The sequence below is a fragment of the Tachyglossus aculeatus genome, chromosome 1 (assembly GCF_015852505.1).
Source record: "Tachyglossus aculeatus isolate mTacAcu1 chromosome 1, mTacAcu1.pri, whole genome shotgun sequence".
Taxonomy (NCBI): Eukaryota; Metazoa; Chordata; class Mammalia; order Monotremata; family Tachyglossidae; genus Tachyglossus; species Tachyglossus aculeatus.
Genome location: NC_052066.1, coordinates 134,934,082 through 134,949,564, shown reverse-complemented (window position 1 = coordinate 134,949,564; position 15,483 = coordinate 134,934,082). Strand labels below are relative to the sequence as shown.

Below are 15,483 nucleotides of genomic sequence, written 5' to 3'. Positions count from 1 at the left end.
GCTTAGTACAGTGCTCTGCACACAGTAAGCATTTAATAAATACCATTGATTGATTGATTGATAGGCATAAGACCTGAAAACTCCTTAGACCACAGCAACTAAAGCTCTTCTAGTGATTCAGAGAAAGAGTGATCAAGGATTGGAAAACTTCCAAGCCTAGGCCTCACTATGAAGACAGGGAGTTGGTAAAGGAAGCAGTAATATTCCATAATGGAATTGGTTCCAGAGCCTAGGACTGAGGGATTTGAACCATTCTTCGGTGGTGGCTGGAGACTTATAAAATCTCCTCTCCCTACTGGGGAGGGTGAGGGGTTGGGGGGCCGGGGGGGTTTTGTGTGTGTGTGTGTGTGTGTGTGTGTGTGTGTGTGTGTGTGTGTGTGTGTGTGTGTAACATGTTAAGTGCTTACTGAGTGCTAGATACCGTACTAAGGATGGGGGTAGGCACAAGATACTCAGGTTGGACACCGTCTGTGTCCCACATTGGGCTCACATTCTAAGTTCTTCATCACCACCCTTCCTATCCCAGAAGCTTGGAACCTGGAATTGTCAATCAGTGAATTGTATTTATTAAGCACTTACTGTGTGCAGAGCACCGTACTCTGGGAGAGTACAATATAACAAAGTTGATAAGTGCATTCTCTGCCTTCAGTGAGCTTAAAGCATAGAGAAAGACATTAATATGAATAAATTATGGATATAATAATAATTGTGGTATTTATTAAGTATGTACTATGTGCCAGGCACTGTACTAAGCACTGGTGTAGATACAACAGAGGGCACTATGGCATAGTGGGTAGAGCAGGGACCTGGGAATCAGAAGATCATAGATACTAATCCCAGCTCCACCGTTTGTCTGCCATGTGAGCCTGGGCAAGTCATTTCACTTCTCTAGGCTTCAAATACCTCATCTGTAAAATGGGGATCGAGAATGTGAGCCCATGTGGGACAGGGACTGTGTCCAACCCGATTTACTTGTGTCCACCCCAATGCTTAGTACAGTGCCTGGCACGTAGTAAGTGCTTAACAAATACCATAACTATTATCATTATTATTATTATTACAACAAAGTCAGGTTAATGTGATCCTGTCCCACATGGGTTTCACAGTCTTAATTTCCATTTTACAAATGAGGGAACTAAGGCACAAAAAAGTTACAAGACTTGCCCATGGTCACACAGCAGAAAAGTGGCTCCCAGGCCCGTGTTCTATCCACTAGGCTATGCTGCTTCTCCTATGCCCAGTGTGGCCCGTTGCTCGAGAGTGGGAATCTGCCAGTGGAGGGAGAGGTTGGCAGGGTCGAAGTTCTGATGGCTCCCAGGCCAAACCTGCCCCAGCCTTGGCCACAGCTGATAGAGAGCCTGGGCCAGCTGGATTCCCTCAGCTGGGAGAAGTGGTGCCCGGCTCTCCTGAGTAACTCTTGGGAATGGACTCGTAGCCTGGAAGCCAGATCAGAGCCTCATGCCCAGGGCCGCACAGCCAGAGCCCGAAGTCTGGTGAGGCTTGGGGATATGAAGGAATGGGGCTAACTCAGTCCTCTTCCCTGCACCCTCTTCCCAGACCCTACGGAGGGCAAGAACTCTTCTCCAAGGATAAAGCCCTGGGTTTGACAAGAAAAGAGTCCACTGGGCCTTGGAAACAATCACTTGCTCATTCACTATTGTAACAGTTGTAGTAGTAGTAGTTAGAACTGTGCTTTGCACATAGTAAGCGCTTAACAAATGCCATCACTATTAGTAGTAGTAGTAGTGGTAGTAGTAGCAGCAGCACTGCTGAGGTAGGGAGGGGAAGTACAAAAGGTCGCAGCATCCAATCATGGTACCACACGCACCTCCCCCAGTTTCAAGCAGATGTAGCAACTGATTAAAAAGTGGGTTTTATGTCACATCTTCAAATGAGATCTAAAGAGGGGGTGAACCTCTCTTTTGATAATAATAATAATAACAATAATGGCATTTATTAAGCGCTTACTATGTGCAAAGCACTGTTCTAAGCACTGGGGAGGTTACAAGGTGATCAGGTTGTCCCACGTGGGGCTCACAGTCAATCCCCGTTTTACAGATGAGGTAACTGAAGCACAGAGAAGTGAAGTGACTTGCCCAAAGTCACACAGCTGACAAGTGGCGGAGTTGGGATTTGAACCCATGACCTCTGACTCCAAAGCCTGGACTCTTTCCACTAAGCCAAGCTGCTCCTCTGCTCCTCTTTAGGTGGTCGGGGTTTCACTGCAAGGGCAGTGACACCTTACAAGGGGCCTGGGGTGGGTGTTGGGTAGAATCATGTCAAACAAGAGATCTCGAATAGGATCCAATTTGGAAATGGAAGCTCCGGCACCTCAGGAAAAATCACCTGGAGCAAACCTATGAGCAATTTTAGAGGAGGCTGGAGAGCCAGGGTGGTCCAGAAGGGCTGTGGCTGGGGACTCAAGGGATGTAAAGAAGGAAATCACTGAGCCAACCAGCCCCACCTCAGACATGGAGAAAGGAGCTTTCAGATTTGGCCAGGCTTGGGACATTGTGGGATGATGCATAGCTGCTGCATCACAGAGAAAACACATAGAGGTGGAAGAGATCTAGACTAAGGCAGCTGGGATGAATTGGGGACAAAGCAACTCCATTTGAGGACAGACGGAAAGAGTGAGGACCCTGTAGTCTGGAGAGATGTAGGCTGGGTGGGGGCAGGACTGGAGTTTTCAGAATCATGAAAGGTGTGGACAGGGAGAACATGGAATTGTTCTTCTCTAATCCCATCCACCAGCTCAATGGGTACTCATCAGCTCTATATACATAAGTGCTGTGTAGCTGAGGGACAGTTGAATAAAGAGTGCAAATCCAAGTGCAAGGGCAATGCAGAAGGGTGTGGGAGAAGAGAAAATGAGGGCTTAGTAGGGGAAGGTCTCCTGGAGAAGATGTGATTTTATTAAGTTTTTGAACTTAGGAAGAATGATCATCCATCTGAAATGAAGAGGGAGGTCATTCCAGGCAAGAGGCAGGACGTGGATGAGCTGTCATTGGTGAGATAGATGAGATCAAGTTACAATGAGTAGATTGTCATTAGAAAGTGAAGTGTGTGGGCTGGGTGGTAGTAGGAAATAAGTAAGGAAAGATAGGAGGGGGCAAGGTGATTGAGTCTTTTAAAGATGATGGTAAGGAGTTTCTCTTTAATGTGGAGATGTTTGGGCAGCCACTGGAAATTCTTGAGGAGTGGAGCAACATGGACTGAATGGCTTTCTAGAAAAATGATTGGAGTAGCAGAGAGAAGTATGGACTGAAATGGGAAGCGACAGGTGGCAGGGTGGTCAGCAAGGAGACTGATGCAGTAATCAAGGTGGGATAAGATAAATTTGTGGATTAACATGGTAGCAGTTTGAATGGAGAGGAAAAGGCAAATTTTAGTGATGTTCTGAACGTGAAATCAGCAGGATTTGGTGACAGATTGAATATGTGTGTTGAATGACAGATAAGTTAAGGATATCGCCAGGTTTACAGGCTTATGAGACAGGGAGAATGGTGGTGCTGTTTAGAGTGATGGAAAAGTAAAAGTAAGAGGACTGACAGGGTTTAGGTGGGAAGGTTAGGAATTCTGTTTTGGACATATTAAGTTTGAGGAATCGGAGAAACATCCTCAATTGTCCTCACTTCCTTGTTGTTATTCAACTCTTACATTCAGTCTGTCACTTATTCCTGCTGATTTTTGTTTTACAACATTTCCTGAATCTGCTCTTCCTCTCCATCTGAACAGTCACGACCCCAATCAGTCAGTCAAGTGATCCAGGCACTTGCCATATTTTGAGGAGATCCAGTATCAGCATGTCTCAGTGGAAAGAGCACAGGTTTTGGAGTCAGAAGTCATGAGTTCAAATCTCAGCTCTGCCAATTGTCAGCTGTATGACTTAGGGCAAGTCACTTAACTTCTCTGTGCCTCAGTTACCTCATCTGTAAAATGGAGATTAAGACTGTGAGCCCCCAGCGGGACAATCTGATCATCTTGTAACCATCTCAGCACTTAGAACAGAGCTTTGCACAGAGTAAGTGCTTAATAAATGCCATTATTATTATTATTATTATTATCATTCTCCCTACACCTGCCCCAGTGTGGAGTCCATTGTATGGCAAACAATGAGCACTTAATAAATGCCATTATTATTATCCATAAATGAAAAGTGCACTTTTTAATGTACCCCCAGGATCAATTTTCATAATGTGAATTTTCCAATGGTTAGTTTAGTGTTCAGAACATAATTGCATTATCAGTTCTTGCCAATTGAGGAATCAATGCCTACTTAATTAAGGGAAAAAGAAATACTATGTGGTAATATAACAAAAATCATTAAGCATTTACTCTGAGCAGATAACTGTACTAAGCACCAGTGTATATATCTATAAAATAAATGGTTCAGATCTAGGCTCTGTCTCACAAGGGGCTTCCAACCTTATTAGGGTAGAGCTGACACAGAGAACAATAAAAACGTGTTACAACCAAGTTCTTTCTCAATTTATATATTTGATCTTTGACCCTTTTTAAATTTCCATGTTGTCAATGCACTGAAATCCTGCAAATAAATCAAGAAAAAGATGGATTTCTTCTGATCATCTGTGTTGTCCTAAGAAGAGTCCAGGAACTAGTAGAGACTGCAAATTCTTCAAGGGCAGGAAGCAGGTCTTTTATTGGCACTGTGTTTTACTGTACGTTTTTGCACCCTATAGGCATTCAATGCAAAACTCAGCACTCATTAAATGTCTGGAGGACAATGACCTGGATTAATTCTCTCCTGAAAATTCTATTCCAATGCTTCGTACAGTACTCTGCACATACTAAATGCTGATTAAATACTATTTCTACCATAACTTTTGTACAGGGCTCTGCACGTGGTAGACGTTCGATAAACGCTGTTGATGATGTTCATTCTTTCATTCACTCATTCAGTCAAATTTATTAATAATAATAATGGCATATATTAAGCACTTACTATGTGCAAAGCACTGTTCTAAGTGTTTGGAAGGTTACAAGGTGATCGGATTGTCCCACAGGGGCTCACAGTCTTAATCCCCATTTTACAGATGAGGTAACTGAGGCACAGAGAAGTTAAGTCACTTGCCCAAAGTCACACAGCTGACAACTGACAGAGCCGGTATTTGAACCCATGACCTCTGACTCCAAAGCCCATGCTGTTTCCACTGAGCCACACTGCTTCTCTAGCCATGCTGCTTCTCTATTTATTGAGTGCTTACTGAGTGCAGAGCACTGTATTAAATGCTTGGGAGACTACAATATAGCAATAAACGGAACACATTCCCTGCCCACAAAGAGCTTACAGTCTGAAGGGGGAGACCAACATTAATATAAAAAAAATTACAAATGTGTACATAAGTGCTCTGGGGTTGAGATAGCAGCAAGGTGTAGTGAATAGAACATGAGTCTGAGAGTCAGGAGGTCATGAATTGTAATCCCAACTCCACCGCTTGTCTGCTGTGTGACCTTGGTCAGGTCACTTCACTTCTCTGGGCCTCAGCTACCTCATCTGTAAAATGGGAATTGAGACTATGAGCCCCACACAGGATAGGGACTGTGTCCAACCCAATTTCCTTATATCCACCCTAGATCTTATTACAGTGCCTGGCACAGAGTATGTGCTTAATAAATACCATAATTATTATTCTTAATTATTAAGTCAGGGTGATGCAGAAGGGAGAGGGAGACTAGGAAAGGAGGGTTTGTTCAGGGAAAGCCTCTTAGAGTAGGTGTGCCTTCAATAAGGTTTTGAAAAGGGAGAGAGTAATTATCTGTTGGATTTCAGGAGGGAGGGCGTTCCAGGTGAGAGGTAGGATGTGGGCGAGAGGTCGGCAGCGAGATAGATGAGATTGAGGTACAGTGAAAAAGTTAGCATTAAAGGAACAAAACATGTGAGCTGCATTGTAGGAGGAGAGTAGCAAGGTGATTTAGAAGTGGGCAAGGTGATTTAGTGCTTTAAAGTCAATGGTGAGGAGTTTTTGTCTGAAGTGGAATTGGATGGGCAACCATTGGAGTTTCTTGCTGTTTCTTCTGAGGATGTTGCTGTTGATGATGAGAGAGGTCTGTCATAGCTAGGAGTTCTGGGGCAGTGTGGCCTAGTATAAAGATGACCTGGGTTCTGATCCTGGGACTGCCACTTTCCTTCTGTGTGACCTATGGCAAGACAGATAACTTCTCTGTGCATCGGTTAATTCATCTCTGAAATGGAGATTCAGTACCTGTTCTCCTTTCATTCATTCAGTCATATTTATTGAGTGCTTACTGTGTGCAGAGCACTGTGCGAAGCACTTGAGAAGTAAAAATTGGCAACATATAGAGATGGTCCCTACCTAACATGTGTGGAAGTGCTGAACACAGGTGAGTGGCAAATCAATGGACTCAAAGGTTTTGGTGAGGACAATTTTTATGTGTATATGTGCTCACATATAATTATTTAAATTCATAATGTTTTATTATTGCTGCCTCCCCATAAGACTAACACAGGCTTGGAGTCCCATTTGCCCTGCATTAAGTTTCAGGTGTGATTTAAGGCTGGTGTAGGCTGCAGTCAAATATTGTCCAGGCCTCCTCCCTCCAAGAAGCCTCCTCCCTCCAAGAACTATGTTGAGTGAATTTTAATATTTGTTAAATGGCAGGCACTGTGCTGAGCAGGGCAGTGGTGTTGGGGTGGCCAGGCAGGAAAGAGGAACAGGAATAAGTATGAGGAGGATTCCTTGACATCACAACAGTGACATCAACAGCTCAATAGCCTGTCCCCACTTTCTTCCTGGGATTTGTAATGGTTTCTGGGATTTTCTTTCTTCCAGAGAATGTCTGGAAGAAGCAGCATGGCCTTGCAGATAGAGCACAGCTCTGGGAATCTGAAGACCTGGGTTCTAATTCTGGCTTCACCACATGTTTGCTGTGTGACCTTGGGCAACTTGCCTCACTTCTCTGGGCTTCAATTACCTCATCTGTAAAATGGGGATAAAGATTGAGCCTAATGTGGGATAGGAACTGTGTACAACCTATGTGCTACCTACCCCAGCACTTGGTTCAGTGCTTGGCATATAGTAAACACTTAACAAATACCATAAAAATTAAAACTGTCTGCCTCAGCTCTGGTAGAGTAAATGGAGATGGCCACATAGTGTGCCTAGGCTTCTGTCTGAAACCCAAGTCCCTTCTGAATGCTGGAGAGATGAAAGACAGGGGAGAGGACAACCTCTCTTTAGCCCCATTGAACAATCTCCCCCAGATGCACAAATGCTGGGGGTGGAGATTTCTGAATGGAAAGGAAGAGAGGGAGATAGCATGTCTCTTCGGGGGTGGTGTGCAGGAATTAAGAGAGGAGCTACTCTCCTTCAACAAAGACTGGGGAAAGATCAGGAGTCCAAGAGACAGACTTGAAAAAGGACTTGTTTGTAGAAAACTGTGAACTTAACAGACGAGGGTTGATCAGGCAAGAATCATTTGCAGTGTCATGTAAACATGGACAGGATCTTGTTCTCTGAAGTGTCATCTTTAATATTGAACACTAGCCATATATATTTTATCATTTACATATTGAATTATTGATTGATGGATATTAATGTCTGTTTCCTCTCTAGGCTGTAATAATAATAATGATGGTATTTTTTAAATGCTTACTATATGCAGAGCACTATTCTAAGTGCTGGGGAGATTACAAGGTGATCAGGTTGTCCCACAGGGGGCTCACAGTTTTAATCCCCATTTTGCAGATGAGGTAACTGAGGCACGGACAAGTTAAGTGACTTGCCCAAAGTCACACAGCTGATAGTTGGCAGAGCTGGGATTTGAACCCATAACCTCTGACTCCAAAGCCCATGCTCTTTCCACTGAGCCACGGTGCTTCTCAAATTATGGGCAGGGAACATGTCTACCAACTCTATTATACTATATTCTCCCATGAGCTTAGGACAGTGCCTTGTGGATAGAGCATGGGCCTGAGAATCAGAAGAACCTGGATTCTATTCCTAGCTCCTCCACTTACTTGCTGAGTGACCTTGGGCAAGTCACTTAACTTCTCTCTCTACCTCAGTTACCTCATCTGTAAAATTAGGATTGAGACCATGAGCCCTCTGTGGAACAGGAGTGTATTCAACCTCATACTAATAATAATAATTATGGTATCTGTTAAGTGCTTACTATGTGCCAGGCTTTGTTCTGAGTGCTGGAATGGATACAAGCAAATTGTGTTGGACATAGTCCTTGTCCCATGTGTGGCTCACAGTCTCAATCCCCATTTTCCAAGTGAGGTAACTGAGGTACAGAGAAGTGAAGTGACTTGCCCAAGGTCACACAGCAGACCTTGGTGGAGCCAGGATTAGAACCTTCTGACTCCCAAGCCCGTGCTCTATCCACTACACCATGCTGCTTCTCGATTAGCTTGTGCCTCCTGGGTACTTAATACAGTGTCTGTCACAAAGTTAGCAGTTAACAAACAAAATAAAGAAATAAATAAATACAAATGATTGATTGACAGATTGATTAATATCATTAGTCAATCATATTTATTGAACACTTGGTGTGCAGAAGTAGCAATTAGATCCAATTGGATCTAGGCAGATATTTTCCTTCCAATTTCACAGGGCATGGAAGTTTAACAACTGGTCAAGAAGGTTTTACTCCCATCCTGATAGGTACTGGGTCCTCCACCATCTGTGGCATGTGTGATACCAATCTGTCCTGGGGGCTTGTGGCTGTAGGGTATTTTTCCAAGTAAGGTCACGGAGACTTTTGAGGATTGGAGGAAAGTGTTGATAAAGACCCTCTCCTCATAAAGGTACATTAGATCCCCTGCAATATCTTTACCCATCCCTAAAAAAATCCTCCATGTAGAGTCTTTTCTGGGAAGGGAAGGATTGTGTTAAATATACATGCACAACCAATACAAAATTAAATAAGGCTCTCAATAAGAAAAGACAACTAATGTAATTTTTTTTATTTTTGTTCAAGCCATGAATTTAGTTTCATGATGTTCACTTTAGTTTTTTATTGTTTCTTATAGATGGGGTACCCTACGGAATGCATATGGAAAAAAAGAAAAATTTTGGGTATGTAAACATTGCTAATTGAATGAAGATTAAGTTCCAAGTCACCCTGGGTACTTGAATCTATAAGATGTTGAAATGGATCAATTCTTATATTTAAAATGAAATCATATTTTGAGCATGTTCTCTAGACCTGAGTTTATTGGGCTAGATGAATCGATCAAACAATCATATTTATTGAGCTCTACTTGAGATAGTACAACATAACAGAGTTGGTAGACATGTTCCCTGCCCTAAATGAGCTGATAGTCTAGAGGGTAATATCAGATGAATATCTGAAATAGTTTTCTTCAGAAGTAAGCTTCTGATTTGCAGATCCCTTATTCCATCATCCATTCAGTAGGTGGACCTGATTCACTTCCCTGGAAGGGTTTCCTTGAGCTCCATCCAGAATCCAGGGGTATTGGTGCTGAGTGTCATCAGTAGACCCAAAAAGTCACCAGTATGAGATCAGGATATGTACTGAGTCTTAACCAGATTTCTCAGGAACACCTATCCCCTTTGATACCTTTGGAAAAATTTCAATGTGATAACCATCTAAATTATCCTTGGATATCCCTAACTGAATGTCTGCTCCATCAGTCTTGCAGCTAGAGAAATTTTCCTTGGAGTGGTACTAGCCCATGGCTCGCCAACATAGGAGCTCCTCCAAATGACACTAGATCAATACTTCAAGAACTCTTGGATGTAGTACTAGGGCAATGCTATTAGAATTCATCATCAGGTAATGTGGACCTTAAGTGCCCAAACTGGTTTTTGGGGAATCAGCCCTACTGTTTCCTCAGGCAAGGGTGATCCTTGGTTAAGCCAAGTATTCTCTGATTCACTGGGCCACACAAAGTAGTGTTTGCCCATAATACATCAAAAAGCCAACCAAAAATCAACCCAATGGACCTTCCCTGGTAATGATAATAATAATAATAATAATAATAATAATAACACTTATTAAGTGCTTCCTATGTGCAAAGCACTGTTCTAAGTGCTGGGGAGGTTACAAGGTGATCAGGTTGTCCCACAGGGGCTCACAGTCTTAATCCCCATTTTACAGATGAAGTTACTGAGGCCCAGAGAAGTCAAGTGACTTGCCCAAAGTCACACAGCTGACAATTGGTGGAGCCTGGATTTGAACCCATGACCTCTGACTCCAAAGCCCATGCTCTTTCCACTGAGCCACGCTGCTTCTCTAGTCTACTCTGCCCTAACCTATACTGAACCCCTCAGTCCCTTTTGCTGGATCCTGGGAGAAAGTCAAAGTGACACAGAAGGAAGTGGGAGATGAGGAAAAGTGGGGCTTAGTCTGGGAAGGCTTCTTGAAAAAGATATGCCTTCATTAAGGATCTGAAGAAAGGGAGAGTAATTGTCTGTCAGATTTGAGGAGGGAGGGCATTCCAGATCACAGGCAGGACGTGGGCCAGGAGTCAGCAGACTGACTGGTGAGGTCGAGGCACATTTAGAAGGTAAGCATTAGAGGAGTGAAGTATGTGGGATGGGTTGTAGAAGGAGAGAAGAGAGGTGAGATAGGAGGGGGCAAGGTTATGGAGTGCTTTAAAGCCAATGTTGAGGAGTTTTTTTCTGATATGGAAATGGATGGGCAACCACTGGAGATTTTTGAGGAAGAGGGTGACATGTCCTTTACGTTTTTGTAGAAAGATGATCTGGGCAGCGGAGTGAAGTATGGACTGAAGTGGGGAGAGACAGGAATTTGGGAGGTCAAAAAGGAGGCCGATGCAATTATCCAGGTGGGATAAGATGAGTGATTCTATTAACATGGTAGCAGTTTGTATGGAGAGGAAAGGACTGATCTTAACAATGCTGTGAAGGTAGGACAGACAGGATTTGGTAACAGATTGACTACGTGATTTAATGATAGAGTGGAGTCTAGGATAACACAAAAGTTGAAAGCTTGTGAGACAGGAAGGATGGTGTTGACGTCTGCAGTGATGGAAAAGTCAAGCGGAGAACAGGGTTTGTGTGGGAAGATAAGGAGCTCGATTTTGGACATGAGCTCTGTTTTGAACATGACAACACAGCCATCCTTCTCATCTCTCTAGCTCATAACTTTGTCATTTCCCAACTCTTCCTTCTGTGTCATCTGCCACATTCAGCCTGTCATCAAATCCTTTTGTTTCTTTCTCCATAACATTTCCAGGATTCTCCTTTTCTGCTCCATCCAAGTGCCACTATCCTGTCCAGGCAGCTGTAAATACACCAGCGTGGCTACTGCATCAGACCCTTCACTCATCTTCCTTACTCCAGTCTCTCCTTTTTAAAGTTGATATTTCACTCTGCTGCACATTCATTTTCTAAAATTTCATTCTGCACAGGTCTCCTGACTCCTAAAAATCTCAAATCACTGCCCATTCCTCTCTGCATCAAGCACCAACTCCTGACCATTGGCTTTAAAGCACTCAATCAGTTATCTCCCTTCTATTAATCCACTCTCTTCTCTTATGACACCCCAGTTTATACTTTTCAATCCTCTCAAACTAACCTACTTAGTTTACCTGGTTCTCATCTCTTCTGCTGCTGACTTTCTCTGTTCACACTACCACTCTGCCTGGGTTGCCCTCCCCCTTAGAGGTTGCCCTCCTATAGGCCGCAGCCCTCACCATCTTCAAAACCTTTCTTTTTTATAATATTCATCAAGTGCTTACTATGTGCCAGACACTGTTCTAAGCACTGGCATAGATGCTATATAATCAGGTTGGACACAGTCTCTGTCCCACATGGGCTCACAGTTTTAATCCCCATTTTACAGATGATGAGGGAACTGAGGCCCAGAGAAGCTAAGTGACTTGTGCAAGGTCACAAGGTAGATAAGTGGCAGATCTGGGATTAGAACCCAGGTCCTTCTGACTCCCAGGCAGGTACTCTATCCACTAGGTAAATCACATCTCCTCCAGGAGGTTGGCCCCAATTAATTTCAACCTCCTCACATAATAATAATAATGATAATAATAATAATAATAATAATAATAATAATAATAACATTTGCTAAGTACTTACTATGTGTCAAACACTGTTCTATGTGCTAGGGTAGACACAAGGTAATCAGGTTGTGCCATGTGGGGCTCACATCTTAATCCCCATTTTACAGAAGAGGTAACTGAGGCACAGAGAACTTCAGTGACTTGCCCAAGGTCACACAGCAGACCAGTGGCAGTGCTGGGATTAGAACCCATGACCTTTTAACTCCCAGGGGCATGCTCTATCCGCTATGCCATTATATTTTCCTAATAATCACTTCAGCACACTTGTGCTACCTAAGCTCTAAGCACCCACACATTCTGATCCACATATATGAACATATCATACATACTTTTATTATTTCTTCCAATCTGTAATTCGATTTAGTCTGTCTCCCCTGTTTCACTGTTAACTCCTTAAAGGCATGGATCATGTCCATTGATTCTGTTGTTCTTTTCTAAGAGCTTAATATAGTGCTCAAACCAGTAGGTGCTCAATAAATGCATATTATTGATTGATTTATCTTTCCCAAGAACGGGGTCTATTCATTCCATCTTTGGACTACCATTTAGAATCCCTATGGGATTCAAACTTATTCCACTAGTAATACCTCTTCTTTTAGCGGGGAAGGTTTTTTTTATTTTTTTTTCATCCTCCCTCTATACCTTCTACTTGAAGAGGCAATGGTTTAACATGCATTCTATCTGGATTGACTTGTAGTTTCTGGTTCTTAAAAGTGCTGCTATCTCATCAGGTGGGAGGGGAAAAAAGATATAGTAGGGTAGGAGCATTTTCCAATTAATTTACACTATTTTTCAATATGGAATTAGAATGGCAGAAATAGGCTTTAGCTGATTTTTTTTGTCTTCTTGTTTTTCATCAGGTTGCTGCCAATTCCTGGGGAAATTCATGGGGAGAGAATGGCTATTTCAGGATTCTACGTGGAGAAAATGAGTCTGACATTGAAAAGTTGATTATTGCTGTCTGGGGCCAATTGACAAATTTTGATAAACCATAACCTACCATTAAGCTTGTGTGAGGCCATGCTTTGAACAACAATGGGAGTTTTCATAATTTATGGCTTTCTATAATAGTGGAATGAATCTTACATATCATTACCTTAAACCTGTGTTTCTGTTCTACCTAACTCAATTTCTGCTGGCTTTATTTCACTATGAACATGAAAACTGGCCGAATCATTGCACCCAAACATGTGTTTTCAAATTCCCCATCTCTTGTCTTTCCTTTGCTTTGATTTTAATGACATCCATGTCCTTAATAGTTGCCCATTTGTGCTAAAACTATTTCTCAAAGCATCATTTGCTGCAAATGATCAAAGCCCTCTTTTGAAGAAATTGTTGTTTATTTTTTCCACATTTGCATCGTTCAACAGTCCAACCAAGGGAGGTTCCTCACACTCCATGTCTTTTCATCTTCACCAAAATATCACTTATCTCATAGTGTTGTTCCTGATAGCAAATCTCTGAAAACAACAGGATTAGACTACAAAGAGTTGTTCAATGCCTTAGAGTTTATTTCCCGTTTCTTGAGCAGAACAGGAATCTTCCTTCTTCAGTTTATCCCACATGATCACGAGTTGGTTACTGTGAGTAAAAACCTGCTTAGGAAATAAAAACAACCCAATTTTTTTTTTTAATACCACATAGCTTCTTGTGGGCAGAGGGTTCCATATAATGTAAAACTACGGAGAAGAGAATAAATCAAGCCAGCTCTGAACCTTTTTCTTAAAGTACAAGAAAATGGGTCTAAATCAGCTACATAAATTGCATTTGTAAAGATGACATTTTCTTCCTCTGAACACAATACCATGAGGCCATGAGTCAGAACACTTATCCCTTCATCCCAATCATTTTAAACTCACTGCTTGAAGTTTTAAAAGTAAGCTCAGTTGGTTCTAATTTACATTTCAGTTTGTAACCACCATAGATTCCAAAAATAGCACCCTCACAATGACTGGACTAAGTTAATTTTTAAATAATTTGCTAACATCGTCCATGGTAAAACTAATATATGAAGGAACAGTGCTCATTGTTGAATAGCACCATCACAGTATATGGTTGTGAACAAGTTAAGGGAGAATAGTGTTTCCTTGGTTGTGATGCAGGACACTTGGCTTTATTACATAACATTTTACGTTTGTCAATCATTCTATTAATATAATCTGGTTGGCCCCTGATGAAGTAGATCAACCATGTTATTTTTAATTGAAAGCTGAGGAAACAAACACACAGATAGGTAAGCATCATGGCCAACTCCCAGCTAGGAAATTAATTTCTCACAATCCAATTCTATGTTCCCTAGACAATAATTCCTCTCAAGACAATCCCAAATATTTTTCCTCATGGATTTACATTTTCATGACAAGATACAAACAGTTGTTCTTGGTCGGGGATTAGCCCTATCTGAGCATTTGTTACAAGAATAATTCAATAAAATATCACTTTTTTGGGTCTAAAGTAGGTGAATATAATTCATAGTTATGGTCCATCTACCCTGTCTCTGACATTGCCGAGAAGATGGTTGGCTGTCCTCTCTGGCATCCATTCACCTTGGGAATAATTGGAAGAAATATGCCACCTCCAATTCCTATCCTTTCCTCTGGGAATCAAAGGCCTTTGAAGCAATAATATCCTCCAACCTTTAGCCCAGCTTCAAGTAAATTCCAATCTAAATCATCCTCTATGCAGTCCTTGACCACCCAAATAAAACAGCTCCCTGGACAAGAATGCAATAAACCTTCTTGCTTTAAGTTTCCAAGCTTAGATCTTTGGGTTATATCCTGACTTTCCATTATGGGGCCTTCCATATTACATAAAATCTTAGAATTACAATCTGCTGAAACATGAAGTTTCTAGGTTCCTTAGAGAAAGTGCCTTTTGATGCCTTCCTACAATTCTTGGTGAAATAATAATTATTATTATTATAGTAATAATAATAAATATAATGATGTTTGTTAAGTGCTTACTACATGCCCATCACTGTACTAAGTACTGGGTTAAATAAAAGATTACCAGGTTGGACATACCCTGTCCCACATGAGACACACAACCTAAGTAGGAGAACAGGCATTGAATCCCTATTTTACAAATGAGGAAACTGAGGCCAAGAGAGGTTAAATAACTTGCCCAAGTTCACGCAGCAGGCACATGGCAGAGCTAGGATTAGAATTCAGGGCCGCTGACTCCCGGGCCTGTGCTCTTTCCACTAGGCCATGCTAGTATCATTGGGAATTAAGTTGGGAATTCATATGTATGTCCAGGAACTAAAAGACAATTGAAGAAGCTTAAGGGAAAAAAGGGTGACAAATGCCACCACGATTGCCATTTTTAAGAAAAAGGTGAAGACACTGACGGGCTTCACTATCTCTGCATGTTGTTGCTCTGCTTTCCATTGTCAGTAATATCCAAACAAAACACTGGCTGGATCAGCTCAT

General features: G+C 42.0%; 1 protein-coding gene across 2 annotated transcripts in view; it reads left to right on the top strand.

Moving 5' to 3' along the window:
• Window positions 1-13,663, top strand: part of TINAG (tubulointerstitial nephritis antigen) — a 111,016-nt gene extending 97,353 nt beyond the window's left edge. For both annotated transcript variants that reach the window (XM_038747102.1, XM_038747095.1), the window contains 2 exons: window positions 9,020-9,065; window positions 12,913-13,663. In XM_038747102.1, coding sequence (XP_038603030.1) covers window positions 9,020-9,065; window positions 12,913-13,047 — 181 coding nt within the window. In that variant the 3' untranslated portion in view covers window positions 13,048-13,663. The remainder of the gene's footprint in view (window positions 1-9,019; window positions 9,066-12,912) is intronic.
• The last annotated feature ends 1,820 nt before the right edge of the window (window positions 13,664-15,483 follow it).